Below are 20,287 nucleotides of genomic sequence, written 5' to 3'. Positions count from 1 at the left end.
AAAAAAAAGAAAGAAAATAGACCTATCAAATAATAAATACTGTATTTCTCTAGGCTATATTATTCACTGTCATTAAATGTTCAATACAAAACAAAAAACAAAAAAAAATAAAAAATAAAAAAAATAAAAAAATAAATGTTCAATACATTAACTATAAAGTAGAAAGGACTAGAGAAGAGGTTTCCATACCAGTAAATTTTATTCTGGTTGACTTCTCTTCTATTGGAAACATTAAGTTTATTTATACTTCTTCATTCACCAAATACTTATTGAATATGTACCACATGCCAGGCACTGTATAGCAGTTCTCCATCCTTATGGCCCCTATCCTTATGGCCCCTATCCATACTATATGCTAGTATAAGAAGCTGTCAATAACAGGTTGACTATTAACATCCAAAATGTGTGCCAAGACAACATTAAACATACCAGGCTTTGTTTATGCTTTTGTAGATCTGACAAAAGCTATGAATATTTTCCACAAAACACTATATTACAAATACATATTTGGCCTTTATATTCCTGGCACAGAGATCCTAAAACCCTTGGACTTAACTGACAGGCGTATCCTGTTACTTACAATCAGCCCTTTGGATCGCATCTAAGTTTATGCTAATGAGGCAACTCAGGATGGGGACTGGTCACTAGAAAGGCCAAGGATGGGAACTCTCCACCCCACTCCTAGGGCTATAGGGAGAAGAGGAAGGTCAAGACTGAGTTATAAAAACTCTCAATCAAGCAACGTCTGATGTTTGAAGAATATCTGGGTTGGTGGACATATCAAGCTGCTGAGAGGGTGGTGTACCCAGAGATGGCCTGAAGTTCTGTATATCCCCCAATCTCCCATATCTTACACTGTGGATCTTTGCCTTCCGTTTGACTGTTTCTAAGTTGTATCCTTATGATAAACTAGTAAATATAAGTAAAGTGTTTCCCCAAGTTCTGTGAGACATTCTAGCAAATTATCAAACCCGAGAAGGTCTTGAATAACTAATTTAGAGGCAGAAGTACAGCTGTCTCACGACTCTCAATTGACTTCTGAAGTGGAAGCAGTCAATGGGATTGAGCCCCTTAACCTGTGCAATCTGCACTAACTACAAAAAATGTCCAAATTGAACCGAACTGTAGGACACCCAGCTGGTGTCAAGAGAATAGAGAACTAATTGGTGTCAGAAAACACCCCACACACAAAACTTCATGTAACCTAAAATGCAGAGTTGGGGTGCCTGGGTGGCTCAGTCAGTTGAGCAGCGGCTCAGTCAGTTGAGCAGCCGACTCTTGATTTCAGCTCAGGTCACTATCTCAAGATTCTGGGATCAAGCCCCACATCCGGCTTCACACTCAGCAGGAAGTCTGCTTCAGGATTCTCTCTCTTCCTCTGTCCCTCCACTTGCCTGCTATCACTCTGCCTGCGCACTCTCTCTCTCTCTCAATAAATAAATAAATCTTAAAAAAAAAAAAAAAGAAGTGAGGTTTTCCCATGAAACCTATTAATGGTTCCCCATGAACCCAAAATTTTAAAGTTCTGATCCACCTACATTGTGTAAGCTAACTCACATCCATCTCAACATCATCTCTAAATCTTGTGTCTCCACTCCTCCTCTAAGCTCTGTAGCCAATAGTCTGCCAGAAACATCTCTGTCCAAATGCCCCAAAGATGCCTCCAATTCATATTGTCCAAAAGTAAGCTCATATTCCTCTGGGACTTGCTTCTCTTTTATTCCTCACCTCAACGCATATCACCATCATTTGCCCAAACCAGAAAAATGGGCACTGTTTTTCCTCCTCAATCTGACTCTACCTATTCAACCCACCTATCTCCCAAATACTGCTGTCCTCTTCCCTCTATTTTTATTGCCAATGCCCAGATTAAAAGCTTCATTTATTTACTTATTTAATAAACTCTCAAACAGACTTGCTCTGACAGGCAATAATTTAAGCACTTCAAAAAATTAACTTATTCAATCCTCATAACCACCCTATGAAGTTTTTTAACTTCAATTAATAGATGAAAAAAATTGAGAATGCCAACAAGATGTTCTATAGTAAAAGTTTTGAAATTCAAGATGCTTAAATGTAAGCAAAAAAAAAGGTTTCTTGCATTTTCTACTTTAAGGTGTAATAAACAATTCTACAACTCTATTAGAAGCATCTTCTAGCAAGTAGCCAAATGCAATTTTAATATGCAGAAGTCAAGACAAAGTACCCAACTTTGCCAAGTACAAAAAATAAAAAAATAAAAAAATTCCTGTGTTTTTAGCCCTTTACCTGTACCAAGCAGTTTCCAATTTGGTTGGTTATAATATTAGTAGAGTTAGAGATGAAGAAAAAATTCTTCTTGCAATAAACACTCCTAAACCCACAAAGTAAGCTTTCATAATGACCTTTAGCTTTCAAAGGTCAAAGTACAAAAGCTGCTATATATTTACTTTGACGTATAACCAAAAAACTCTAATTACTTATTTCCACTGCTGATGAGCTCAACCAATAAACAAGTCATATTTGTCTATCAAAAATGCAAAAAGAAAGTAAATTATGTCACTCTGTTCACTTTTCTTTGAAGGGTACAGGGTTTTATGCAAATAAGTACTACAGTGCTCTGTAATTGCCAAATATTGTATCTTGGCTTTACTTCTCTACTCTAAAAGTAACAAAGAAATATAAATATTTGATTAATAATGTTAAGCCACCCACCAAATCCACAACCAGAAACTGATTACCATCATCAAATTCACAAGCTCTATCCAAATGTAAGAATCTTTCATCCTGAAAAACACTGAAAGACAAAATTTTATATCTGACTAATATACCCAGTGATTTAACTGGTAGCAGCACAATAGAAACAAATTATGAAATAAACTTAAAGTACTTAAAACTACATTAAGGCCTTTGAAAGCAAAAAATTGTTGGAATGCTTTCCCCTGAGATCAGGAAAAAGACACAACCACTCCCAATACTTCTATTCAATCCTGTGGAAGTTCCAGCAAAAGCATTTAGGCAAAAAAAAAAAAAAAAAAAAAAAAGAGATAAAAGGCACCTAGATTAGACAGGATGAAGCAAAACTATCTCTATTTACAGATGAAATGATCTTATATAGAAAAAAAATCCTAAAGAAAAAACTATTAGAACTACTAAATGAGATTAGCAATGTTGCAGAATACAAAATCAATATACAAAAGTATATTGTATTTCTATACTCTTGGAATAAACAATCTAAAACTGAAATTAAGAAAACTATTTCAGGGACACCTAGGTGGTTCAGTGATTGAGCATCTTGCCTTTGGCTCAGAGCATGATCCCGAAGTCCCAGGATTGAGTCTTAAATTGGGCTTCCTGCAGGGAGCCTATTTCTCCCTCTACCTATGTCTCTGCCTCTCTTTGTCTCTGAGTAAATAAATAAAATCTTTAAAAAAAAAAAAAGAAAGAAAAGAAAACTATTTCATTTACAATATCATCAAAAAGAAAAAGGCGCTTGGAAAAAATAAAAGTGTAAAGCCCATACCTTAAAACTATAAAACACTGTTTAAAGAAATTGAAGACCTAAACAAATGGAAAGATAGTCCATGTTCATAGATCAGAAGACCTTCTACTGTTGAGATGGCAATATTTCCCAAAATGATCTACAGGATTCAACATGATCACTAATAAAATCCCAGCTGGCTTCTTTAACAATTGTAAAATTCATGTGGAAATTCAATAGCCCCCGACCAGAACACAAAACAATCTTGAAAAATAACAAAGTTGAAAGACTAATAATACTTCCTGATTTCAAAACTTACCACAAGGGGGGGTGGGGAACTTACCACAAAACTACAGTAATAAATACAATGCATTACTGGCATTAAGATAGATACATAGGGGAAATACAACAGAGAATCCAGAAAAGAACCCTCACACTTACAGTCAATTGATCTTTGACAAGGGAGACAAGATAATTCAATGAGAAAGAACAGTCTACAACTGGTGCCAGAACAACTGAACATACACATGCAAAAGAATAAATTTGAACTTCTACTTCACATCCCATACAAAAATTAACTCAAAATGTTTCAAAGTTAAATGTAAGAAGTAAAACTCTTAGAAGACACGCATAAATCTTCATGACCTTGGATTAGGCAATGGTTTCTTAGATATAACACCAAAAGCTCTGAGGAAGTGATGACTGAGGCTTGAATGATGAGAAAAAGGCAGATATACAAGGAAGAATCTCAACAAGGAGAAGAAACAGCAAAAACAAAAGATGGGACAGAACAGCATAAGATACTCAAAAGACAGATAAGAGAGGCAGGGAGGGGCCTTACAGGGCAACTACCAGTATATATGGCAAAATCTACATTATAATAGAGTGACAGCACACTCCAGGGAGAGCATTCACATAGTAAACTACAATATGAAAGGTATCCCCTAGAATAGGGCATGAAGAAGCTCAAATGTATTTAGATTTGACAGCTTCTTCAAACAGGCTATCCTCTAGGTCTCATGTGTGTTTAATTCAATCTTATGCATATTTTCAATAAATTATACCAGCCAATGAATTATATATGCTGACTTCTTTAAAATGGCAGCTCAGGTTTTATTCACATTTTGAGTAAATAATTAAACTCTCATAGCAATCCAAATTGTTTACATGGCTTCTTTTCTCTTTTCATTTTTAATTTTGTTACAGTTCCTTTAATAGACATTATGTTTACATTGTTCAAAATTCAAGAGTAAAAAGTCTCCCTCCCATCCCGCCTCTCAAGACACATATTTCCCACCTTTGGAGGCAACAAATGCTATCAGTTAGTTCCCTGTGTAACCTTCCAGACTACAAGCTAATGTGTATATATTCTTTTCTCTTTCTCTACACAAAGTGACACATACATAACTTACTGTCCTACACCTTCATTTTTCACTGAATTATCCTGATAATTGTTTTATATCAGAGTATAAAATTTTCTTTCTTAATGCTCACAGAGTATTCCATTTTGTGGATACAGTATTTTATTCCTTTATTAATAACTTCAAGAAAAAAAAATGTAGCTCCCAAGGCAAAAGTCGTTAACATCTACAGAAGGGCTCAGAAGATTTGCAAATCCTCTTAAATGCTGTGATATGCTCATATGTATTTCTGTGGGCAGAAAATTTGCATACCACTCATCACATTATCACATAACTGTAACCCAAAGAACTACTGTTCTACAATATAACATGTACACAGATGTTCAATAAACCTATGCTAAACAGAATTTTAGTCTGAGGTTTTGCTAATATTTGTACTAGAGATAGAAGGACCAAATTAAATACCAATATAACCAAAAATTCCTATGTTATAAACCCTTTTCCCTTTAACAAACAGCAAAACTCCTTCTGACTCCAACTTCTTTTCCAAGAAGGGCTTTATTTTTCACCTGTATTGTGAACAAGAGTACTAAGAACCAAAATTTAAAGTATCTGAATGATCAAAAGTTGACTATACAAGACACTGTTCGCCGAAACTGACAGCAGAGGCATCTTTGATGCCCCTTAAACAGTGTAACATTCCACAGAGTCCTCCTAAGAAAATTAGATCACTGGTAGTCACATAGTAGCAGAATACCTCCACATGCCAGGTTCCACAATAGAAGCTTTAGCTTTATTATTCTGTTTAATCCTCAAGATAATCACTTAAGGCAGCTATATTTTGCCCCTTTTAACAGTTAAGGAAAACACAGGCTTTAAAAAGGTTTAAGTTAAGCTATTTACTTAAATCAAATAAAGCCCACAACCTCATAACTAGTAAATGGTAGAGCAAGACTAAATCATCACCTCACTCTTACCTTCCAGTCTCCAAATCCCATCAACTTTCCACAATACCATAGTGCCTTAAGTCCAAAAAGTAATATTGATAATCATTTTAGGGAGCCAAGATAATACAGTGGTCAGAATTCTAATCCAACCATTTATTAGTTGTATGACAAACTATTTAAACTCTAAAAGCCTCCTTTTACCATCTGTACAACTAGCCTGCTATGAGGTTTAAATGAGAAAAGGTTTATAAAACCAATAGCTCCCATATTGGCATTTGGTACAAAGTGGCTAGTATGTCTCCTTTGAGGAAAAAAACACAAAGGGCTGCAAGGCTTCTCAATCTGGCATAAAAATTTTCCCTCCAGAATGCTGGCCTTGTGACAAGCTACAAAATAGTTGAAAAAAATTATGTCTGATTACGAAGTAGATTCTAACTTAACAGGACATAATGGATTGTCCTTCAAATACAGTATTTCAAACACACGCCTGTCTATCTATGAAGGTCTGTTCTGATGGCTGCATCATCATTTCTCTCTCAATTTACACGCTTTATGCAGAATCACACAGAGGTGGGGTTTTCTTTTTAAGATTATTTTTAACACCAGGTGATAAGCGATGACAGCTGTCAAACATATTACATCTGCGGGGTTTGGGTTTTTGTTGCTGTTTTTTTTGTTCCTAGTAAGCCGTGTTATCCCATTAACTTCTTTGAACTTCTTTAAACAAAATAAAGCAGCCTCCCTACACCTTCGGTCTCGAAACGGCTGTGTGATGATGAGCTTTTCATGGCGCTATTAATGACGAAAGTTGAAGGCCTAAGACAACTTCTCCTAAGAAAGGAAAAGTTTGTTACGTTTTTCTCCGCTTTGAACCAAAGCTTGAAATCAATGCTTGAGGGCAGGACGCACACAGAGGTTTGGGGCAACGCCAAACAGGAAAACAACTTTATCGATGAGCCCCCAAATCACCTTTTTACTCCCTTCCTTTCTCCCTTCCCCCAAGAATGAAGAAAAAAAAAAAAAAGAAAGAAAGTGCTGCGCAGCACCACAAGCCCTGCGCGCAGCCTGGCGCCCAGCGCTGTAACCCCGCGGCCCCCGGAAAGCCGTGCGCCCAGCGCCCCCTCTGCGGCCCCTCCGTGCCCTCGCTCCCTCCGCAGCCCCGCACCGCCATCCTCCCCCACCCTCCGCACCAAAACCGCCCGGTCCACACCCGGCCTGCCAACTCCCCGAGCCCCCGAGCCGCACAGCCTCCCCCCGGGGCTCACCATCGCAGCCCACGGACTAAGGCGCGAGCCGGCGGGCCTGTCGGCTGGGGAATCCGTTACCGGGACTCGGGATCCATTCGCGCCAACAACTTCTCCCGCGAAGTGGAAAGAGGCGCGGGGAGGGGGGGGTCTCGGCGCCCGGTGATGACGTCAGAAGGCGCGCAGCTCCGCTCCAGCCCGGGCGGGAGGCGGGAGGTGCGACGTCGGCCCAGGTGACGCCCCGCAGGCCCCGCGGGCCGCTGCCATCGCGAGGAGCCGCGGGAGCGGGGCCCGCGCGCACGTTTGCGTCGGAGGCTTTTGCCGGGGGCGCTCGAGGTTGAGCCCCGAGGGCGGGCGGAGCGCGTTTCCCCGCACGACACGTGCGGAGGGTGCCCTGCCCTGCGCCCCGCTTGCAAGTGTTCTGACCCCCCCCCCCGCGGTGGAAATACGCGCTTCACGTGGAGGTCTCGACGTACTACGTTTCTTTTTTTTTTCTCCGCACATTATATTTAAATATCTATTGTTTAACAAGAGTTTCTCCGAAGAGGAGTTACCCTCATTTTTTTTTTTTTATTATTAATGAGAGAGGCAGAGGGAGAAGCAGGCTCCATGCAAGGGGCCTGATGTGGGACTCGATCCTGGGTCTCCAGGGTCACGCCCTGAGCCAAAGGCAGACGCACAACCACTGAGCCACCCAGGCTTCTTTCTTTTCTTTTTTTTTTTTTTTTTTTTTTTTTACTGTTTGACCCACTGAAATGTTGTTGTTTTGTTTTGTTTTTGCCTACTAAGTGGAGACCCACAGTTTGAAAACCAAGCTAAAGGACAATTTTATGTTGTGTAATTGCAGACCAGGAAAGACTTTGGTGAAATCATCTCATCATCAACACCCACTCCGTTTTATAAGTGAAGAATGGGAGGCCCCAACAAGCTGAGGGGTCCAGGCGGGGAGTCTGGGCCTCTCCATCCCCACACCTGCACTAAGTTCCTCAGAGCAGTGGGGTGGGTGAAGCCAAGTCATAAGCAAGGTGTATCACGATAAGAAAAACAGTGATCCCAAAAGCTTTGGGGTAAACAGGTTCCATGTTAATAGATAAGCTACGAGCTTGGAAGAGAATGATACATCTGCGTACAATTTTAAGAGAAAACGGGAGACCCTACGGAGTTTAGTGGGGGAAAAGCGGTGTCTCTGGCTTTGGTCCGAAACTTTGAGATGTTCGCTCATCACCTACACTCCCTCCACTTTTTAGGTCTTGCATTTTTATCACACCAATAGCTCTTCAATGAAAGATAGTAAAGGCTTCTGGACTACAACAGAGGCAAAGTGTGCAGAGCTTGTATTTATTAAATACCAAATTTAATATGTGCCAGGCGTGCAGCTATGGACTATCCTAGTTCAGCTCATGTAATACTCGCAGTGACCCTGGCTACTATTATTATCCCCAATTTACAAAGGAGTAAAGTATTAGGAAGAGGGCCTCATTGCCTCAGACCTCCTGCAGCCAGTATCGTAGGGGATCCCAGCTGTACAACATGCTAATTGAGTGACCATGGGCAAGTTACTAAGCCTCAGTTTCTTCATCCTTAAAATCAGAATAATAATAGTACCTCATAGGGCTGTTATAGGATGTTGTTGCTGGCACATAAGATACTAATTTTTTTAAGTCTACTATTTATCATTATTATGCAAGGCTGGGTGGATAGTTCTAAAAATGAACTTATGCACTCCATGATTTTTCTTAGGGAAATACCTAATGGGGGAGGTGGGGATCATTAGATCCTTTGAAAAATCAGTAGAAACTATGAACCTATTCTCCAGAAAAATGTACACAGCAGACACATCACAGAAATTTTTGCTTATAATCTCAGAGGATCTAAACCAATGTAAAATATTTGTTGTGTTGCGAATAAGTAAGATGCATATTCAACATTTTCCATCTTTTATATTATATTACTTTTAACTTTCGTATTTCTCTTTCAGGATTTGAAGACTTCCTTGAATATAGGTGAGACTTAAGTCAGAAGCCTGTAAGTTCCAGTGAGACTTATTGGATTGTTTTCTTTAGGAACATTTACTTGGAAATATTCTATCTCAGAAATGTACCAGATTAAAAATGCTGCATATGCTTTGATACTCCTCCTCTCATCTGGGCTAGTGTGTCTGATTTGACAGTTCCAGATGTAAACTTTAAGAGGACTTGCAGGTTCCTACCTCGCTCTGTTGGACCCCCGAGCTGCCATGGGAAGCAAGAGAAGGGGCCAGCTGCACCCAAGCTGCCAGGCTTGCCAGTGAAACATCTTAAACCCACCATACCAGCTGCTGGTGAAATTCTACTATTCTACTAAATGACCCCAATCAGACTCTTAGAGCAGAAAAGTCACCAAAAAATCAAGGTTTGCCTAAATTCTGACAGTAGTGTAAGCATAATAAAATTATTCTTCTTTTAAGGTAGTAAGTTTTGGGGTAGTTTGCTGTGAAGTGATAAATAACCAGAACAAAACCCAAAGTGTAAAGAACCCAAAATGTAATCAAAACTAAGCATGAACAGAATATTCATACTTCTTTTCTCCACTGTGGTGGTGTTTATTGATGCATCATTCAACAAATATTTATTGACATGTAGTGTGTGTCAGCACTTTTGCTGTGCTTGCTAGGAACCCACAGTTAATAAGAGAGACCGTCCCAACTTTTCCTGAAGTTTCTATCTTTGAGGAAAAGAGAAAAATAAATAAGTAGACAAAAATAAAGGCTGTACTTTCAGATAAGGGTTAAGTGCTATACAGAAAATAAAGCAGCTTAATGAGCTAGAGGATAGCTAAGAAGGGTGTGGAAGTATTGTACATAAATGACCTGAGAAGGAGTCATTGAGCTGGGACACGAGTGTTAAGAAGAGGCCAGCAAGTATAAAGGCCCTGACATGATTATGAGTTAAACATGCAGGTAATAGGCAGCTAGCCAGTTCTATGGCCGGTGCAGAGTTAACAAGTGGAAGTGATAAGACATTAATTTGGGTGGAGGTGAGGGGAGAGATCCTCTAAAGTCTTAGGCCCCAAAAAGAAGTTTAAATTTTATTCTAAGTGTAATAGGAAGGCTTTGTAAGATTGTAAGCCCTGCGATTGCAATGATCCCATCATTCTTACACTTGGTATTTTTTGACCAAAAAGAAAAAAAGACTACTATGTGTTGTTTTTTAAAGATTATTTATTTATGAGACATGGGGGAGAGGGGGGCAGAGACACAGGCAGAGGGAGAAGCAGGCCTCCAAGCAGGAAGCCTGATGTGGGACTCGATCCCAGGTCTCCAGGACCACTCCCTGGGCTGAAGGCAGCGCTAAACTGTTGAGCCACCGGGGCTGCCCTACTATGTGTTTTATGGCAAAGATGATACCCATTTGTTTTCCATGGTAGAGAAATCTGAAGAGTGCTAAAAAGATTACCAAATATGATTTGTTTTACTCGTCTATAGGGCAACAGTTATCTCTTACTAAATTTGTTTCTCCACAATAACCACATCTGGACTTTAACCCTTCCTGGGCACTACTCTATTATAGTGTCCAGTTTGCATTTGTTCCGGGCAAAAGACCAGCCTATATGTACCTCCCATCTCTGTGGCCTCTCTTTGACAATGAGAATAAAATGATAGGAGATCATAACTACTTGCATGTCTCAGTATTAATTGAAAGACTGCAATAATGCCTTTCCAAGAAATTGAGGGTATACAAAGAACATAACACATTAGGGTTGCTGATTTTTAGATAGTTTTTCAGAGAGACATAGAAAAGTCATTTATTGGTGATGTAAAACATAATCTAACGAAGACTGTTGGCATGTTTTCTTAAAAATATTTTCAAGTTTTTCCTCATGCCCTCCTTATGAGTTTAGTTCTTCATATAAATATTTCTCAAACCAAGCTGATGAATAAATAAGACTATTAATTCATTGTAGAATGACATTGGTAACAGATAATACAGCAATTGGATAAGTATTACTGTTTCCAGAATTAAGGACAGGCATATATTAAAAGCCTAAATTATCTTTAAGTAATTTTATTTATTTATTTATTTTTAGGATTTTATTTATTTATTCATGAGAGACCTAGAGAGAGAGGCAGAGACATAGGCAGAGGGAGAAGCAGGATCCCTATGAGGAGCCTGATGTGGGACTCCATTCTCAGACCCTGGCCAGGATCACGACCTGAGCCAAAGGTAGATGCTCAACCACTGAGCCACCCAGGTGCCCCAAGTATTTTTTTTAATATTATTGATTTATTTGAGAGAGAGAGAGCAAGCACAAGTAGGGGAGAGTGGCAGAGGGGACGGGAGAAGCAGACCATGCTAAGCAGAGAGCCTGATGTGGGGCTTGATCCCTAGACCCCAAGATCATGACCTGAGCCGAAGGCAGACGCCCAACCAACTGAGCCACCCAGGTGCCCCTTAAATATATTTAATAATGATTTGAGACCTACCATAAAGAAGACACATTTTTAAGGGATTTTTAAGGGATTATATATTGGTTCTGATTACCCGATGCTCACTGGCATTGTGCATCCTTAAAAGAAGGCTTCAGGGAAAACTTTGTCAACAAAGTCAGTTTTGTGAAAGTCAAGGATCTCTTTCCCTCCCCCAACTTAGGGGTCTATCACTGGTGGAAGAATTATTTCTATTCAATGAAGAACCTTTTACCACAAAAATTAGAATAGTGACATTAACATCTTTATTGGTATGTTTCTAAACTTGTGAATAGTTGGAGTATGCATATAATAATTGGCTCTCTTTCTGTAACACAACAGAGAGTTAAATAATTGTCCTCCTGAAATGACTAAAAACTGTGTATTATTTAGAAAGTACATGATTTGAATTTTGGACATCCACTATAATCTAACCACTGCCATGTCTAAGTGGAAGACAGCTGTTCAGTGTAAATTCTCAGTGTTAATGCCACTGCCTTAGTTAACATATCTGTGTGATAGAAATACCTCTTCACTTGGAATCTCTTTAAAATCCTTTTCAGAATGGAAACAACTGGGTGGCTCAGTGGTTGAGTATCTGTCTTTGGCTCAGTTCATGATCCCAGGATCCTGGGATCAAATCCCACATCAGGCTCCCCATAGGGAACCTGCTTCTCCCTCTGCCTACGTCTCTGCCTCTCTCTCTGTGTCTCTCATGAATAAATAAATAAAATCTTTTCTAAAAAATCCTTTTCAGGAGCACAATAATTACATTGTCTTTCACATAGACTTTTATAAGTCAACAGAAATCAATCGAATTTTCACTGTGCAACAACAAATATGACTTTCTGCCCTCTGGATAAATATTAGCATGTCCTGCTTTGTCAAGGTTTATTGGAACATATTCCTTATAGAAAACAGTCAGCAAAGTAGCTTATCCTTTTCGGTGTTTGTGATGACTGCAGATCCAGCCCAGTGATGTTGACCTTGTAATCCATTTATGAGCATAATCATTAAGTCATAATCTGTCACCATGATAGTGCATATATTCTAATTTAGGAAATTAGGCACTATGCCATTTATCTTAATTCTTCGATGATATCCAATTAGCCTTCTTAATATGATTATGCTTTAGTAATATAAATTTATATAAACTTGCCTGATGATTTTTATAAACTGTAATAATAAAAAGTTTATCCCAAGTATATCAGTATCTTCACTTAAGTTAGAGGAAACATTTACATTTAAAGTACTAAACTAGGGATGTCTAGGTGGCTCAGTGGTTGAGCATCCACCTTAGCTCAGGGCGTGATCCTGGAGTCTGGAGTCCCGAGATCAAGTCTCAAATCGGGTTTCCCACAAGGAGCCTGCTTCTCCCTCTGCCTATGTCTCTACCTCTCTCTGTGTGTGTCTCTCTAGAATAAATAAATAAAATCTTTGAAAAAAAAAAGTACTAAACTAAACAAAAAGCATATAACTTCACTGCTGACAAACACATTTGGTTATGCCATATCTCAAGTTGCAGACTAATTTCCTAAAATATTAATTGGCAAGTCTAAAAGTGATTATAGACAGAGCAACAAGAATGCCAACAGCATTTTGTAGTAATAATTGATTTTATGGTTAGGATAATCTTTCATTCTCCAAATCCTACAACTCAAAGTAATTCCAGGATTTTTATTTTTATTGTTTTATGGAATTAATGTGAAGCATAGCAAATAAAAGAAACTACCATCAGTTATCTGAAAATTGATGCTATAGTAAGAATGACCAGATATCTGTAAATTATATACCTTTAAGACTCTTGAGAATCTGAGCTTCCATAATATGTACCCTGAACCTTCATTCGAATTACAATGTTTGCAATAAAAAAATGTTTTTAACTTCATTGGAAATCTTACATATCATCTTTCTTGACATGCAATTTAAATAGTGTTGAATATATAATCACTGTTTATATAGAGTAGTGTATATGAGAAGAAAAAAATCTTGTAAATGAACACAAATCAGAATAGAAAAGACACATGAAAAGGAAATTCCAATAAACTCATATATTCCATAAAATATACAGCAAAAATTTTATTCAGATAAAGTCTAATTCATTGCCACAAAAAAGATATAAGCAATACTTTTTAACATATCCATTTAAACTGCTAGTTGTGACAGAGAGGGTTAATCTTGCTTGAAGACAAATAAGGTCAAATGCTTTGGATTCTACATTTTAAAATATACTTGGCTTGATGCCTTTTTATAAATATTATCATTAGCTCTAGGATGGTGATAAGCATTGTAATTGGTAAAGTAAATAAAACAGACCACTAATACCTGGGATTCCCTAGACATATTTTAGAAAATGTTTCTTTTAGTTTGAGTGGAATTTGCAAAAACTTAATATTACTAAATGTTGTATATCACTACTATAAAAAAGGAAACTCCATACTATAGTTGAATTTCACCTCTTTTCCCTTCTTCCACCATGGGGCAATCTAAATCTGATCATGAGAGCACATCAGATAAACCACAACTGAGAAACATTCTATAAAATAACTGACCAGGATTCATCAACAGTGTCTAGGTCATGAAAAACAGGGGAAGACTGAGGAACTGTTAGAGATTGGAGAGAACTAAAATACATATTAACTAAATTAAATGTGGAATCCTGGACAGAAAAAAGACATTAGAAGGAAAATGGGTAAAATTTTAATAAGGCATTCAAATAAAGTATTCACTTTAGTGAATACTAGCATAGCGTAGTATCCTGATCATTGTAAATGATCATTGTAAATGACTATGTAAGTTAACATGAAGCTAAACAGAAAGATATGTGTGAACTCTCTGTACTGTTTTTTCAACCTTTCTATAACTTTTTTTAAATTAAAAGAAAAGATTCCCCCAAGGTAAATGGCTGTGGTTGAACAAACAGGATTGGAGGTAGGAAACAAGAATTGGTTCAGGGGGGGACCCCTGGGTGGCGCAGTGGTTTAGCACCTGCCTTTGGCCCAGAGCACGATCCTGGAGACCTGGGATCGAATCCTACGTCAGGCTCCCGGTGCATAGAGCCTGCTTCTCTCTTTGCCTCTCTCTCTCTCTCTCTCTCTCTCTCTCTCTGTGTGTGTGTGTGTGTGTGTGACTATCATAAATAAATAAAAATTTTAAAAAATAAAAATAAATAAGTAAATAAATAAAAAGAATTGGTTCAGGGGCATGTTAAGTCTGACTTGTCAATTAGACTTGGGACAAAAGAAATAGTCCTGACCAAAGAAATCAGAAAATTTATATTTATGTCTAAATAATGTATAAGATGGTCATGAAGCGTAATGAAATTATAAGAAGGATTCTTTGCTTTAAAAAATGAAGACAGGGTATTATGCTGAGTGAAGTAAGTCAATCGGAGAAGGACAAACAGTGTATGTTCTCATTCATTTGGGGAATATAAATAATAGTAAAATAAAAAAATAATAGTAAAATATAAGGGAAGGGAGAAGAAATGTGTGGGAAATATCAGAAAGGGAGACAGAACATAAAGACTCCTAATTCTGGGAAACGAACTAGGGGTGGTGGAAGGGGAGAAGGGCGGGGGGTGGGGATGAATGGGTGACTGAGGGGGGCACTTGATGGGATGAGCACTGGGTGTTACTCTGTATGTTGGTAAATTGAACACCAATAAAAAATAAATTTATTTTAAAAAAAGAAAGAAATATAAACAAGCCATTAGAACAAAATTTCCTAATTGATATTATGGGAATTAGCATGGATTAAGGAGCAAAGCAAGTCACCTTAAGACATTTAAGTTTGTTTGTGTGTGTGTATGTGTGTGCTCAATTTAATTCTGATTATAAAATCTTTAGCATAAAATACCAAAAAAAATGCCACCAAGAATATCCTTGGAAATATTTTGTTCTGTTGTAGAAGCACCTATTTTTGAAAAAGAAATTTGACATATATATTTGATAATTTACTTTTCTTTTGAGACTATGCTTTTCAGAAATTTTATATCCTCCAATATTATTATACAGGATGACTGGCAATGTAAGTAGCTTGCTTTCCATAATAACAGTAAGTAAATATATGGAGAACATACTATGTGCCTGGAAATTTTCTAAGTACTCTACATGTAATATATAAAATATTTCTAAATTAAACTAAACAGAAAAACAGAAAAAAATAAATAAAATAAAATAAAAAATAAAAAATGAAGACATAATTAATAAATTATTAATAACCTGGAATTTATATTTCTATGATTTCAACAAAACATTTCTCTAGAAGTATTTATTTTTTTTAAAGATTTATTTATTTATTTTAGAGAGAGAGCATGCACACATGCACAGTGAGTAGGGGCAGAGGGAGAGAGAGAATCTCAAGCACTCCCTACTAAGTGTGGAGCCAAGGTCATGAACTGAGCCAAAATCAAGAGTCAGGCACTCAACTGAGTGAGCCACCCAGGTATCCCTCCCTAGAAATATTTCTTGACGAAATACTTTCTTTACTTGGTTTCAAGGGTCTCTGTAGTCTCCTGGTTTTCTTCCTTCTTTGACAGCCAGCCCTAGGACTGTTGTGTTCATTGCTCCTGATTTTCCTGTCCTCTTAACCCTTAATTGCCCTAGGGCCCATTTCTCTACTCACTACCTGGTGACTTCATCCAATGTCATAGCTTTATAAACTGTCTGAATACTGACACTTCCAAATTTCTATCAACTGCTGAATTTTCCTGTAGACCTCAGAGTTGTATATTCATTTTCCAACTTCACATCTCCACTTGACTGTCTACGAGATATATGAAAGTTAGTGTGTTCAAAACTAAATTCCTGACCCTCTCCCACAAACCTGTGTCTCAACTGATAGCACCTCCATCCTTCTATTTGCTCAGGCCAAAAATTTTGAAATAATCTTTGAATTTCTCTCTCTCTCACTCTCTCTCTTTCTATCTCTCCTCCCCCTCAAGCCCCACCACCACTGTACACACATTCAAACCATCAGCAAATTCTGTTGGCTCCACCTTCAAAATCCAACCAGAACCCAACTAATCTCATTATGTCTACCACTACCACACAGGTCTAAGCTACCATCATGTCTCCCCGGTTATTGTCTCTTGACTGATCGCCCTGATTCTGCTTTTGTTCCACTTACAGTACGGTCTAAACACGGCACCCAGAGTGATTCTCTTCTTTTTTCTTTTTTAAAGATTTTATTTATTTATTCATGAGAGACACACAAAGAGAGAAGCAGAGACATGGGCAGAGGGAGAAGCAGGCTCCATGCTGGGAGCCCAAAATGGGACTTGATCCCTGGACTCCAGGATCATGCCCTGGGCTGAAGGTGGCACTAAACCACTGAGCCACCCAGGCTGCCCAAGTGATTTTTTTCTAAATTTATTTATTTATTTATTTATTTATTTATTTATGATAGTCACAGAGAGAGAGAGGCAGAGACACAGGCAGAGGGAGAAGCAGGCTCCATGTAGGGAGCCCGACGTGGGACTCGATCCTGGGTCTCCAGGATCGCGCCCTGGGCCAAAGGCAGGCGCCAAACCACTGCGCCACCCAGGGATCCCCCGAGTGATTCTTTTCAAATGTGGTTGGATCATATCACTCTCAGCTGAAAACTTTCCAGTGCTCCTCTTCTTGGTAAGAGTATAGAACAAATCCCTCCCTTTTCCCCTGCACCATCTGGTCCCCTTGCCTGTAATTACTGCCTTCTACTCAAAATCATTCCATTCCAGCCATAGTTCTTCATTGTTTCTGGAAGGTAACACATGATTATGTTTCAAGGACTTTTCACTCACTGTTCATTATGTACCTAGAGTGCTCTTCCCCCTGATAACTGTATGGATCATCCCTCACCACTACAAAGTCTCTACTCACAATCAAGGATGACTAAGCACCAGCACTATGAGTGCGAGTCAGGTCAGCAGAAACATAAAATAGATTTAAATTCCAGATAATTAGCAATTCAAAATACAGAACAGCTGTGTATGGAGAATTTACTGACATAATCACAACAAATAACCTTGTAAGTGTTAGACTTCAGTGTAGGAAACAGAAATCATTCTGGATATTTCTTTCAGAAAAAGGTTTTGCTGTTGTGTTAGCAGGGAGTTAATTTGGTACTTAATATGTTGGAGGGGCAGGAATTGAAGAAATGAAGCCAGACATCATAACTAGACTCTTGGCTTTAAGGTCACACTTGGAGGGGCACCTGAGTGGCTCAGATGGTTAAGTGTCTGCCTTTGGCTCAGGTCATGATCCCAGGATCCTGGAATCGAGCCCTGCCTGAGTCAGGCTCCCTACTCAGCATGGGGTCTGCTTCTCCCTCTCCCTTTGTCTCTGCCTCTGTCTCTGGCTTGTGCTCTCTCACTCTCTCAAATAAATAAATAAAATCTTTTTTTTTTTTTTTTAAAGGTCACACTTGGAAACTGTAACTGCTGGTGCTGCTGTTTCAACCACTGCCAATGCTACAGCCTCCCACACTTAAGAACTTGGAGCCAGTCCATGGACCATGGAACTGACTGCTGCAAAAACTCATGATGCTGGACATGGTGCATCAGCTTCTTTTACCACCTCCATCCCCCTTCAACAGTTTATATGAAAACGATCCTGAACATAGAATTCTAAACCCAACCAATCATAGTACACTACAATACTCAGCCATAAATAATCTTTATGTAAAAATAACATAAACCCTAAATATCAATTTAACCAAAAAGGTAAATTTTTTTACCAACACAAAATGATAATATAAGAAACGTAAATCTTTATCTACCCTAACAGCAAATCGATAGTCTAAAGTTAATGAATTGAAAGATAGCAGTACCTGAATATTATGCAAAATATAAATGCGGAGATGTACAAATTCTAGAACAACTAAAAAGTTGAAAAGGGAGGAAAGGACTTGGGGGGAATAAATACCTTGATATATAGGAAAATTAATTTTAAAAAGACCACACATAGAAAACAAAACTAAAGTCCTAAAAAGAAAATATGAGGGGTGCCTGGGTGGCTCAGTCAGTTAAGTGTCTGTCTTCTGCTCAGGTCATGATCCCAGAGTCCTGGGATCCAGTACCAGGAGCAGGGAGCCTGCTTCTCTCTCTGCCTCTGCCCCTTTCCCTGCTTGTGCTCTGTCTCTCTCTGTCAAATAAATCAATAAAATCTTAAAAAAAAAAAAGAAAGAAAATATGAGAGGATATCTTTAGAACTTGGGGACTGTGTTCCTACCCAGAAATGCTAAGGGAAATGAATAATAAATTTGCACAAAAATGAAAAACTTCTTCACTTGTGAGTACATTAAGGTAGCATTAAATAATGTTCTGAAATTGATTATATTATATTCTGAACACACTGAAAACTGTTGAGTTGTATACTTTTAGTGGATTAATTGTATGGCATGGGAATTATATATCAATAAAGCTATTTTAAAAGAGTTAAGAGACAAAATGTAGAAAGAAAGTAGTTGCAACATATATATCAGAGATTTAATGCTTTATGTATAATGAACTCCTTCATTAGAAAAAGGCAAAAAATAGGGAAGTTTAAAAATGAGGTAAAAAGACAACCTACGGGAGAGGAAGTACAAATGACCAATAAGAATATGATAAGATTAGTAATCAGAGAAACCCAAATGAATACAAGAATGAAATATCTTCTTTATCATACTAACAAAAAAGAGAAGTGCTGGTAACACTTAATATTGAGGAGAGTAGGGGAAACTGCTCTCATGCACTAATGGTAGGAGCTTAAAAGTATCAATTGACTTTCCAAAGGGCAATAAAGAAATATTCATAAACAGAAAATGTACATACCCCTTAGCCCCAACAATTCCAATTTTAGTAATTTCTTGTATCTCAACAATATGTAGAATTATTAATTCAGAGTTGGTAATTGCTGCTGAATTGTAATAGGAAAAAAAAAATGGAGTGACGCCTGGGTGGCTCAGTGGTTGAGCAAATGCCTTCAGCTCAGGTCATGATCCTGGGGTCCTAGAATCGAGTCCCACATAAGGCTCCCTGTGGGCAGCCTGCTTCTCACTCTGCATATGTCTCTGCCTCTCTCTGTGTTTCTCTCATGAATAAATAAAAGGAAAAAAAAGAAGAAAAAAATGGAAAAACTTGTGTTTTTCAGTAAGTAAATGGTTAAATAAATAAAATATGTGCACTGATGCCATGAAATATCATGCATCTATTCCGAGAGATTGCACTAGACATGTGTACTGACATTGAAAGATCGTCACAATAAATTATTAAGAGAATAAAGCGTGCTGTGAAATACTGTATATGGTGTGTGATCATATTTATGTTTCTTAAAAGTATGAAAAATGTGTGTGGCCTGTGGGAGTAGGTGTATGTGTATAAAGATACACTCTAAATGTTAATTGAGGGGACCTCAACATTCTGCTCCATGTTCTCTTATTTTTACTCACTTAAAACCACCTCTTAATAATATCCAAAATATATAAAGAACTTTTTACTCATTACAAAAAAAAATTAAAATAGGCAGAAGTCATGAATAGATATTTTCCGAAGACATACAGATGAGCAACAGATATATGAAAAGATGCTCAACATCACTCATCATCAGGGAAATCCAAATCAAAACCAAAATGAGATATCACTTCACACCTGTCAGAATGAATAAAATTAAAAATTTTAAAAAAGCATTGACAAGGATATGGAGAGAAAGGAAAACTCATGCACTGTTGGTAGGAATATCCATTGATACAGCCACTGTGGAAAACAGTATGAAGTTTCCTCAAAAAGTTAAAAACAGAATTGCCACAGATCCAGTAATTCCACTACTTTGGGTTTTTCTCCAAAGCATACAAAAACACTAATTCAA

General features: G+C 38.0%; 2 protein-coding genes across 4 annotated transcripts in view; one reads left to right on the top strand and one right to left on the bottom strand.

Moving 5' to 3' along the window:
* The window catches only part of RFC1 (replication factor C subunit 1), a 72,879-nt gene extending 65,553 nt beyond the window's left edge, over positions 1-7,326 (bottom strand). For both annotated transcript variants that reach the window (XM_072807378.1, XM_072807381.1), the window contains exon 1: positions 7,034-7,326. In XM_072807378.1, coding sequence (XP_072663479.1) covers positions 7,034-7,036 — 3 coding nt within the window. In that variant the 5' untranslated portion in view covers positions 7,037-7,326. The remainder of the gene's footprint in view (positions 1-7,033) is intronic.
* The window catches only part of WDR19 (WD repeat domain 19), a 172,412-nt gene extending 153,783 nt beyond the window's left edge, over positions 1-18,629 (top strand). The window contains exons 37-38 of one of the 2 annotated variants that reach the window (XM_072807342.1): positions 8,991-9,015; positions 17,858-18,629. The gene's annotated coding sequence lies outside the window, so the exon portion shown is untranslated. Of the gene's footprint in view, positions 1-8,990; positions 9,016-17,857 lie in introns of those variants that run through there. The other variant, XR_012021683.1, reaches the window with a different exon arrangement.
* The last annotated feature ends 1,658 nt before the right edge of the window (positions 18,630-20,287 follow it).

Source organism: Canis lupus, chromosome 2 (assembly GCF_048164855.1).
Source record: "Canis lupus baileyi chromosome 2, mCanLup2.hap1, whole genome shotgun sequence".
In the NCBI taxonomy this organism is placed as follows: Eukaryota; Metazoa; Chordata; class Mammalia; order Carnivora; family Canidae; genus Canis; species Canis lupus.
The sequence above is the reverse complement of the archived record's forward strand: the minus strand, read 5'-3'. Positions and strand labels throughout refer to the sequence as shown.